The sequence below is a fragment of the Schistosoma haematobium genome, chromosome 6, assembly GCF_000699445.3.
Source record: "Schistosoma haematobium chromosome 6, whole genome shotgun sequence".
Taxonomy (NCBI): domain Eukaryota; kingdom Metazoa; phylum Platyhelminthes; class Trematoda; order Strigeidida; family Schistosomatidae; genus Schistosoma; species Schistosoma haematobium.
The window spans coordinates 24,199,939-24,212,087 of record NC_067201.1 but is presented as its reverse complement, the minus strand read 5'-3'; the positions used below and the strand labels follow the sequence as shown (position 1 = coordinate 24,212,087).

The following is a 12,149-nucleotide window of genomic DNA, read 5'->3' as shown; positions in this document are numbered from 1 at the left end:
TGTAGCTCAGGTGGATGATTTTGGTGGAGTTTTTGTTCTCTGAGCTGGATGGTTTGGTCGTGGAGCTTTCATTGTTCTTCTGAACGACTTCTATCTGAAGTTTGTGCTGATGATGTCGTTCAGAAGAACGATGAAAGCTCCACGACCAAACCATCCAGCTCAGAGAACAAAACTCCACCAAAACCAAACCCATTGTTAATGATTTTGTCCACAAAACACCAATCAGAAAAACTTCGTAATTAGATTAATCAATCCTTAGAGATAACTGAAACTTAACTGTTTTCTTTTCTCCTGTCGACTTTTTTTTTTTTTTTTAAAAATCTTAATAGAAGTCAAAGAAGAACTTCGTGTTGAACGTTTACGTAGTGATCGTTTAATGGAATTATTTGATAAAGCAAAAATAACATTTCGTACATCATATCGTGATCTATTAGGTTATCGAATTAATATTCAATCATGTGGAGATTGTCAAGTTTGTCCAGTGTTTACTACAAATAAAGAAGATACTTTATATTTTAAAGTTAGTTGTTTATATATTGCATACTTTTTTTTTTAAACCTTTTTGATAAATCTGGTCGATCGAACGCTATATTCGTTTTCTTAAGCTATTCTGGTAACTCGCAGTCTAGAACTACACAGCGACTTGAACACCAGAGAGAGAAAACACAAGTATGAGAGAAAATACTTTATCCCAAGGTTCATTTTTGTACAGAAAATCATAGGTATTTATAGATGTTGGCGTCTGTTAAATCAACATCATATTTCAGTCAATCCGTTAACGACATATTATGCTACCGACCAATAGTAGCACGCCACGTTGGAATTCTCGAATGTTCCATCATACTCTGATTGGCTAGGACCCTTCGACTCCTTTTGGGCCTCTGGAGGTTCTGTTGAAGTTCTCCGGAAGCCGAGTCAACACTTTTATTATTCACAAGCTTCTAATGAGCTAGACATTTTGGTACGTGACATTTATATCTATTTGACCAAGGCATGACAATCAAAAACTTAGGGGGGAAGATAATAAATATGGATATATAATCACAATTGATTGATCACTGGGTGGTGATCAATGTCATGTGTGTCAAGTCCTTATTTAGTGCAGATCGAATGTTATGTGGGTGACACGGGATCGAATCCGTCAGGGAGCACCAGTTCCCTCAAGATTACAGGTACACCTTGCTGACGAGTGCCAAGTAGCACGAAACCCGGATCCAGGGTTTCCTATCGACTACCTCCAACCACCATCTAATTTAAGTATGAATATACATTGTTGCGTTTTATTTTATGCCGTATAATCTACGATCTCTGACCATCTATCAATATTATCACAATGGATGGAATAAGTAGTCTTCATTCATCAACAGGACTCCAAACAACAATCAGTGACATGTTGATTTGGTCTCCATTAGATTTCTTTCAATCTAATTTTACACTTGTTAGCACCTAATGCCATGATCTTGTGTACTGTCAGAGATGTATGGACAGTTGTCATTTTTCTGGTTCTCCACGCTACGGAATGATATTTTTTGAGTTACTGGGGAAGAAAAAAAAGTTGAGTTAGATTTAGTATTGTCTACCTGGAAGCTTGACTGTAACAGCGAAGATACAACTGCTTGAGACCGGGTATATATGACCTTTATGTTGGTAGTTTTAAGTCTGTCAACTCCATATCTTTAAGGTTGTAAAGTTAGTGGTGAAAATCCGTGGAAAACAGTAAAACATGATTATTCCTAACCCGTTCTTTATGGTATGAAGAGTCAGCATCGCCAAGAAATACTGGTTATCTGCTGGAAAATTCCTACTGCCGTTAAACCTCTCTGTATGGTAGGCAGCACAATTTCGCTCTTGGATTTTCAGTTTACTACTTTTATACTCACTCATCACTCTCCATCCGACCTACCTGGAATGACATAACTTAATTGGAACAAGTGTTACATCCAATATAACTCGATTAGATCTTAACGATAAAGAAGCTTGACCGCTAATTGAACGTAACACCTATGATCAAGGTATGGAGTGAATGGACATACGTAACACATACTTCTGCCATCTTAGTCGAACTAAGTATATTTCCTCGACTTATACGATACAACTTGCTTTGCAATATACTCTGATGGAAACAATTCATTATATAATGTCCAAGTATGTATATTGCTGTTTTGAAGATAGATTGAATCCAGCGACAAAACATATGTAACAAAATATCTGATGGATTCATCTAATACACTACTAAATCAATGGTCTTTAAGATTGAGCGCTTACTCGGGAAATTATTTTGTTTATTTATTTGAACCCATAAATATTGGCACAAAGGGCCAACAAATACATATGCGCCACATAAATTATTCGATTTGTGTGACGGCTGGGATACTGCCCGGGTGTTCAAATCGAAGCAGGTGGTTTTCTTAGAGAGCCACACCGGAGCCTTTAGCCTAGATGTTTGATCAATAAGGTAGTGGAGCAACGTAAAGAGATGTAGTTCCATGGTAGCCGGTGGTCAATAATTGGTTCATACACCATTTGTTCCTTCAGGATCCTGAAGCCAACCCATATTCGCCATTGATTTGGAATGAGGGTTTTCCAACTCCCTTAGGTGAACCTTCCGCGTTCATCAACCCGCTTGAAGCACAGAACATTCGCTTTTCGTCATAGGTTTAATCGCTCATTGAGATCTGCACTACTAAGAAGTCCAGTTCTTATTTATTTATTTATTTTAAACATATAAACATTGGTACAAGGAGACACCAAATAGATAAGCGCCACATAAATCGAATGATTTATGTGAGGGCTGGGATACTGCCCGGATGCCCAAACCGAAGCAGTTGGTTTTCTTAGAGAGCCACACCTGGAGCCTTCGACTTGAAGGTTTGATCCACAAGGTAGTGGAACAACATCAGGAGATGCAGTCCCATGGTAGCCAGTATCCATCAGTCTAGTTCTTCTTAATCTTTAATGATTGTCTAACTAAGGAGGATCCTCAATAGTGATGTTTCATATTACTATTCTCTTAATATGTTCACTAAACTTTCTTTTTACTTTCCTCTTTGTTTTTCATTATAGAAAGTCGATGGAAAATTTGAATTAGTTGAAAATAATTTTACTAAATCATTACCAGATAATATTTATCATTATTTAAATGTAAATCATTCTATTCCAGGTTTTTTAGCTTCAATCACTTTATACTACTTACAACAGAATACACTTTTAATATAAGATCCATGTTATAGGTATAATGTATGATTGATTGTAATATAATGTATACATTATTCTATTTGTAAATATATATATATATATATATATATATGTATGTATACAATGTTCTTAGTGTAATGTACATTGATGATTGATCCTGTGTAATCTCGTTAATGTTGATGACTGATGAAGAATTACAAATAATTAAGACGAAACTCTTATTTTCAATCAATAGTTTTGAAGTTGTGTTTTTTTTTTCCAATCAGTTGTGTAATTGAAGATCATTAGTAGGTTGTATTCATCACGGATTGATCTTATTTAGGATACTAGTTGTAAACCAGAGAGTAATGAAATGTTATTTCATCCTAAAGTAAGATTCCTTAGAAGTATGGATCAGTGACTCCCTGTACCAGATTTCACAATGTACACCTATTCATTAAAATCAATGAACCATCATTTCAATGTACAATTCCAACTTGAACATCTGTCAACAAGAATTAATTCAACAGTCAATGATTTCATATATTAAAGCTATATCTTCGTATTTCAGTGTCTAGCTTTTTATGAACACAGCTTTGTCAGTAATAAGGTTGTAGAAATTCTTAAGTTTAATTAAAATCACAAACTTAGACAACCATTGAAAACCTAGGAGCACTGTGAATGGCCATTGCGTCTTGTCATGACACATCCCCCGAGTTTTAGCAGGAATCTGTGACAAATTAAGTACGACCGTGTTGGGTATGAGAAAGGTACTTATCAATCCAGTCAGTCAGTCACAACGTAGAAGTAGGCACATATGTGCATCAGTCCAAGTTGCCATACTTCATTAGCACAACAAGATGGATACTGGATTCATAGAAGTGGTTAAGTCAATGGTCCGACTGAAGCTGCTACCTTGACGCGGTGGTCGGGCTTGCCTATCGTGATGACCCAACCGAGCTATATTGGCTGCAACATATCTTCCTGTAGGTTCTACCATGCCAGGCAGGTCGATTGGAGAACGGTAGGACTAAAAGCAACAAACCCAAGGTCCGAAGGCGAAGACGTGCTGCTGACTGTACAGAGGTATGATGGCAGTAAGGTGTTTCCCTCGGACAACCAGCATAACGGCGATGCTGCCTTCCCACAAGGAGGGGTGGGGTTAGAAAAGGTCGACCCTAAAAATGTCACACCTCACCTTACCTCACGGATTTCCGTCTCCGGCGGTAAGGCCCTTTGAAGAACGGAGCTAACACGTCAAAAACCTTCCACAAAAAGGCCGTGCGCGACCGGCCTCAAGCAGTTGTCCCTTGGGCACTGCGGTCACGCTCTCAGGTCACTGAGACCGCCTCCAATCCAATTTCCTTTTCAGGTACCTCCAGAAGAACCCTTCCACGGTGTGGGCAGCCGGGAAGTGATATCAGCCTTCATACCCGTAACAGCACACGAGGCCAAGTCGGTCACATTCAAATCCCTCCTACACCTCCAGATAAATCTCTTATCTCCATGACTAACCCTCCTCACGTCTCTTTATCACCTCGCACCGCTAGGGCAAATGATTCGAGTACGTGGAACGTTATTCCTGGTCTTCTAAAACCACGCTCTAAACTACACGTAGGAGCTTTTTACGTACGAACACTGTGCCAAATAGGACAGCAGGCTTCCTTAGCTAAGACTTTAGAATCCCGCGCCATCGATGTGTGCTGCGTCTCCGAAACGCGCATACAGGATCCAAGTAGCATCATCCATCTGACCTCACCATGCCAAAATAAAGAACCGACTCGATTCACACTTCGTGCATCTGGAAGCCCTGATTCTGCTTCCCGTGGCCTAGCCGGCGTAGGTATAGCATTGAGTCCTAGGGCAGAACTAGCTCTCGTAGAGTGGATCCCAGTAGACAGTCGTTTGTGCGCTGTCCGACTAAACGGGACAGTAAGAATCCGAAAAGATAGGGACACTCATCGTTGCCTCTTCGTCGTCTCTGCCTATTCTCCCACTGACTGCAGCACAGATGATGTAAAAGATGAGTTTTACAGAAAGCTTTCGGACCTTCTCCAAAAAGCTAGGCGCTCTGATGTAGTAATAGTGGCCGGTGACTTTGATGCTCAAGTAGGTAAACTAAGCGATAGGGAAAGACACCTAGGTGGATCTTATGGTGTCGTGGCTCAAAGAACAGATAATGACGACCGTCTGTTGCAGCTATGCTCAGATAACCATCTGTTCCTTGCAAATACTAACTTTAAGCATAAGCAAAAACATCTTTTAACATGGCGACCCCCTAATTCGTCCCAACGTTGGACCCAAATAGATCACATCGCTATCAGCCACCGATGGAGGGGCTCGATAGAAGACTCGCTCATTCTGGAACACATGCCTAGATTCAGATCATGCTCTAGTGCGAGCGCGTATTTGCTTGCATCTTACTGGACGTAGGAAAGACGCTGCAAGGAAACCTCTTAGGGGCCTACTTAATGATAGTCAAGCTAAGAGTATATTTCAGGAACAACTAGGAAAACAGTTAGGCAGTCATATATGTGATGCCCACCCCGAGGCAGCATGGAACGATATCCGAAAAGCTGTGGAAACAGCAGTGATATCTGCCAGTAAGGTAAACCAGAAGGTTAGGGAGCAACACTGGATCTCAGCAGCATCTATCGCATTGATAGATGCTCGGAAACTCGTTGCACCTGGCTCTGAACATAATGAGGATCTGAGTCAGCCTAAGCGCAAGCTGACAAGAAGTCTACGCAATGATCGCTAACAGTGGTGGGTAGTGAAAGCAAGAGAGATGGAAAAGGCAGCGGCAATAGGTAATAGCAGACAATTGTTCAGACTCGTTAAGGAAACCGGAATTAGGAACCCGACCGTTAGCGAAACAATCTCAGAGAAAGATGGACATATTATTCATTCTCAATCCAGGAGATTGGATCGATGGGCAGAACACTTTAGGGATCAGTTCAACTGGCCTTCAGCCACACTTCGGTTTCCCACGATCTCTAGTCAACCTGAATGGCAATTTAATGTAGGTCATCCGTCTCTTTACGAAGCCATAAGAAATCTGAAGCGAGGGAGAGCAGCAGGCCCTGACAAGTTTACTCCTGAGATTTTTAAGGATGGTGGTTCAGTATTAGCAGTGAGAACCGAGGTTTTAGGTAGAATTGTGCCAGTCTATAAGAAAGGACAAAAGTCCTCTTGTGACAATCACAGAGGAATCAGTTTGACTAATATAGTGTCTAAAATATTAGCCTCAATAATACTTCGACGCCTAATCAAAGCTCTTGAAGAGCAGATTAGGGAAAACCAGGCCGGTTTTCGACCTGGACGTGGTTGTATAGATCAGATATTCACACTACGTCATGTTCTAGAACACAGACACACATCCAGACGTCCCACAGTGGTAGTATTTCTCGACCTTAAGGCGGCATTCGACTCTGTTGATCGTGAGGTTCTATGGCAGTGTTTGTCACTGAAAGGAGTACCAAAGAAGTACATTAACCTTATAAAGGCTCTCTACTCGAACACAACTGGTAGAGTGAGAGCTTATGGCGAACTGTCATCAGAATTGATTACCTCAAGTGGTGTTCGTCAGGGCTGCCCACTCTATCCATTTTTGTTTAACTTTGTCATTGACATACCTTTAAGGATAACACTTTCCTCATCTAAATTTCCAAGGGTTGAACTTCTACCAGGAAATTCACTTGTTGACTTAGAATATGCTGATGACATAGTTTTATTTGGTGAAGACTCTGACAAAATGCAGAGTCTTCTGACCACACTAAGCAACAATGCAAGCATGTTCGGGATGCGATTCTCCCTCTCAAAATGCAAAATGTTGCTTCAGGATTGGGTTGCATTGACACTCGAACTAATTATAGAGAGTGAAGTAATTGAGCGTGTCGACCGCTCCACTTATCTTGGAAGTCTCATCAGCCCTTGTGGTTTGGTGTGTGACGAAATCTCAGCACGGATACAGAAGGCTCGACTAGCTTTTGCCAACTTGCGTCATTTATGGCGTAGGCGAGATATCCGTCTATCAACCAAAGGACGTGTTTACTGCGCAGCAGTTTGTCCCGTCCTACTTTATGGCAGTGAAACATGGCCGGTAAGAGTAGAGGATATTCGTAGGTTACTAGTGTTTGATCATAGGTGTCTTCGAAACATTGCTCGTATATCCTGGGACCACGGAGTAAGTAATGCAACCTGGGCCGATGCATACATGTGCCTGGTCCTACGTTGTAGCTGACTGACTGACTGAATGCAGTTGTTAGTAGACGGGTACTAGGTAAGGATGGCAAATCAATTGGTGAAGTAGTGAAACTTCATCAGTTGAGATGGCTGGGACACGTGTTACGTATGCCCAACGACCGACTGCCTCGACGTGCTATGTTCAGTGGTATAGGAGTAGGTTGGAAGAAAGCTAGGGGCGGCCAAACCAAAACATGGCACAAGTCCATGAAGTCACTGACAAGTGGACTGAGTCATGTTGGTAGGTGTAGACTACCTGGTTGGGGACCGCGAGATGATAGCAACCGATGGTTAGAGACCCTGAATGACATGGCTCAAAATCGTTTGCAATGGCGTAGGTGCATCCACTCTTTGTGTTCTCCCAAATTCTAATCTTCTGAATTCTTCATGTCCGTTTGTTTTTACTCTTTCCCAATTTATTTCACTGTACTATACTCCTTGTTGAGTCTAGAACACAAATCTCAGTCTCCAAAATATGAATCATGTATTTTAAACATACTGAGTTTACAGTTGAATTCATGAGTCAATTGAAGCTAGACTATCATGGAAAATCTGGAAGCACTGGATGGCTGTTTCGTTCTATTTTGGGACTCCGAAGCAATGTGCATCCACGATCTTGCTTCATGAGATTCGAACCCAGGACCTATCAGTCTGAGTTTACATTCACACCAAATTGGCTATGAATGTGGAAGACTGTCATTAATAGACTAGGCATAACTCAAGAACGGTAAATCGTATAATGATAGTCTATGGGTCAAAATAAAGCTTGTAGTAAGGGAAGTATAGATATTACATAATCTGGCTATTGAATAGTTATACAATAAGAATATATGTATCGGATTAGTCCATAAATACATTCCAACAGTAACCATTCATAATTCTCGTCGGGATACAACACACACACACACACCTTATTCAATATTCCAACAAATCTATACTTTATAATTGTTTGTTACAGTCAATGTAAGTCACTGATCATCAATTAAGAATGCTTGCTACAAATTCAACTGATAACGACATGTTTCTTTATCGATCATACACGAGAGAGGCATGAGCTCAGTACTCAGTATCTCAATAAGTTGTGTGATCCTGTCATAACCATCATTCGTTTACCTTTCAGTCCATATTTAATATGTAGAGAGAGAGGAGCGCTTTAATTTAGTTTACAACCGTGATGTAATTGATTACTTGATATAACCTTGAGGTTTGTAACTCATGAGTCTAGTTTGTAATTGAACAACTTTGAGAGCAGAATAGATGAAAATTCCCTACTACTGACTTATGATAATATTGATTGGTGGGCGGAATCCTTACTTACTTACGCCTGTTACTCCCGATGGAGCATAGGCCACTGATTGGCATTCTCCAACCCACTCGGTCCGAGGCCATCCTTTCTAGTTCTATCCAGTTGTTGCTCATTCTTCTCATGTCTCTCTCTCCATTTCTCAGAGTAATGTATTCTTTGGTCTTCCTCTTTTCCTTTGGCCTTGAAGATTCCATGTGAGGTCTTGCCTTGTGACGCAGTTCGGTACTTTTCTCAATGTGTGTCCTATCCACTTCCAGCTCTTCTTCCTGATTTCTTCCTCCACTGGGATCTGGGTTTTTTTTCCTCCCACAGTACGTTGTTGCTCATAATGTCTGGCAAACGGATCCGAAGTGTTTTGTGTAGGCAACTTTTAATAAACACTTGTATCTACTGGATGATGGCTTTCGTAGTTGTCCAAGTTTCTGCCCCATACAGTAGAACTGTCTTGACATTTGTAATGAAAATCCTGACATTGGTGTTGATTGACAGATAGTGGTTTTGAGTTCCATATGTTCTTCACTTGTAAATATGTTGTTCTTGCTTTACCGATCTGCGTTTTCACATATGTATCAGGTCCACCGTGTTCATCAATGATGCCGCTCAGACATGTAAAGGTTTTTACATCTTCCAAACCTTCTCCATCAAGTGTGATTCTATTGTTGCATGTTGTGTTGTATCGGAGAATCTTGCTTTTTCCTTTGTGTATGTTGAGATCAACAGCCGCTACACTGGTTGCCTTCTCTTGCATTTGTTGTTGTGGGTGCAATAGAGTAGTCAGATCATTTGTGAAGTGTAGATAGTCCAGCTGCATCCTAATGGATTCTGTCGACTCAAAAAAGATACATGAGTAAACAATCAAGTACCAACTACAATCATATATAAATTAGGATATTAGAGTAGAAAAACGAAATGCAAGGATAATGCTTAAATCACAGTAACTTCAGAATAGAATGATATATGACAGTAACTTATACATTAAATGAAACCTCATGATTCATATAAGATGGATGCAAACCTAAATCCATCGTCACAATTGTGAACTTGACCAAAAGGGAATTGTCACTGTCAGATGTTAACTACTTGTAAGTAGTATCAGAATGCATACTAAAATCATGATGTAGAGTAAAGCATATGGCCAATAAGGACTTCAATATTATTCAACAAAAGTGATTGGCTTTTAAAAGTTGTTTTTCATCCCAATTTAAATGAATTCGATTGATTTTTGCTTCAATAGTTAGCAAGTTATCGAACATTTTTAATCGATGCAGCCAGTCAGCTACAACTTATGACCAGGCACATAAATGCATCTGTCCAAGTTGTCACACTTACGCTATTGTGATCGATTCTAAGCCATATCACCCACATTCTCCAAACATTGGTTACGATAGTCACTCAGACCCCAACCAAGTAGTCTTCATCTATCAACATGGCTCACACTAGAAGTTAGTGACTTTGTGGACTGATGCCACATTTTGGTTTGGCCGCCCCTAACTTTCTTCCAACCATTTCCAATACCGGATAGCATTGCACGTCGTAGTAATCGGTGTTCAGGCTTACGCAACACGTGGCCCAACCATCTCATCCGATGAAGATTAACAACCTCCTCAACTGATTTACCATCATTCCCTAATACCCTGCGTCTGACCTCACTATTACTTACTCGGTGATCCCAGCAGACGCCAGCAATATTTCTAAGGCATCTGTGGTCAAATACTAATAGCTTACGAGTGTCTTCTACTCTTAATAGCCACGTTTCGCAGCTGTAAAGTAAAATAGAACGAACTTCAGTGCAGTATACTCATCGGCTAATTGATAGACGGATATCTCGCCTTCGCCATAGATGACGTAAGTTGGCAAAAGCCAAACGAGCTTTTAGAATCCGTCCTGAGATTTCTTTAGACATCAACCCATTGGGCTGATCAGACTTTTAAGATAAGTGAATTTGTCAACGTGTCCAACTACCTCACTCCCTATCCTTAGTTCAAGTGTTGACGCAGACCAGTCCTGAAGCAACAACTTGCATTTAGAGGGAGAGAAGCGCATCCCAAATATTGTGGCATTGTTACTCAGTGCTATCAAATGATTCTATTCATCAAGTTTCAGTGTGACCACTGGTTTAAGTGACTGGACATCATAAATATTGTGCTTTAATGCTAGGTTGTTAAAGGTAGCTACTATGAAGTCGTATTCTGTTCGGATCTTATGTGAGTGGATTTTACTCACTATAGGTATACGTGCAATATCGAAATATTTAGACTAATGGCTACATTACAACTTGATCGATAGAATTAAAAACGACATATTAACGACATTGGTTACTACTTGACGATCAATCATTACAAATATCTCAGTCCCACAGGAAGTCAGCTGTGGTATAAATATCGCCATTGTAACTCAGTAGCTAAGTGGAAAATGTGATGGCGTTGAAAGCGAACGGTAACGGGTTCAAGTCCCAGAGTGAACATCAACTCGGAAATGCAGGTACATACAGCTGATGAGTCACAAATAGGACGAAACGCTCGTCAAACTGGATTCCACTGTTAGGCAACTCATTAAACAATGCAAATAAGTGACACAGCTTCGAATGCATGGGAAACATCAGTTCTCACTTAACTACTTGTATTATCCATTGAAAAGTACTAACTAATATGAAAAAAAATACGAACAGGGTTTCCTGTTAATTAATTCTCACCACGGACTCAATTTTCTGTGGCGGACTTTTGACTGAATCCTAGTTGACATTAGATGCAAGCTAACTTCCAATCACAAAGCTATTTAATTGGATGTGATCATAGGAAGACAAACAACACTGGATATTTATTATGGAATACGTTTGAATTGTGTTTAACAGTAATGTTGTGGTGTATTCTACTGATATTGACAAATATAAGTAGTATGTATCATCAATCGAAAGTGGAGTGCCATGCGACAGAAGGTTGAGAAAATCAAAGAAAACAGAATAAGAACAGAGAATGATTGGCATAGAAACGAAGAAACAATGAAGTCTAAGACAATTGATTGACATTTTGCAAATGAATTATTTATTGTACTGTTCTCAGATTTTACTAAGATGTTCTGTAATTTCCTATTCAAATACATTTGATTGTCCCTATTTGTGTTCTCGTTCACTACAGTTGGTATCGCTGCCAACCAGGTTGGGAAGGGTGCTATTCTACGGACACCATTTTGTGGATATTATAGTAATTTTAATAGTTGAGATCATGAGTCAAATGAAGCTAGACCACCATGGAAAACGTGGAAGCACAAGGCGGCCGTTTGGTCCTAGAATGAGATTCCTTAGTAGTGTGCATCCACGATGCCGTCTCGCGGGATTCGAATGCAGGACCTGGCAGTCTCACGCGCAAACGTCTAAGCTCTAGACTATTAAACTTGCAGACATTTGACGGTGTTCAAACCTTGCTAG

The 12,149-nt window shown here is 40.3% G+C and overlaps 1 protein-coding gene across 1 annotated transcript in view; it reads left to right on the top strand.

Annotated features, from left to right (window-relative positions):
- MAD1L1 (Mitotic spindle assembly checkpoint protein MAD1) overlaps positions 1 to 3,260 on the top strand; it is a 28,545-nt gene extending 25,285 nt beyond the window's left edge. The window contains exons 14-15 of the mRNA XM_051217203.1: positions 330 to 520; positions 3,064 to 3,260. Of these exons, the coding sequence (XP_051065852.1) occupies positions 330 to 520; positions 3,064 to 3,216 (344 nt within the window). The 3' untranslated portion in view covers positions 3,217 to 3,260. The remainder of the gene's footprint in view (positions 1 to 329; positions 521 to 3,063) is intronic.
- Positions 3,261 to 12,149: the final 8,889 nt, after the last annotated feature.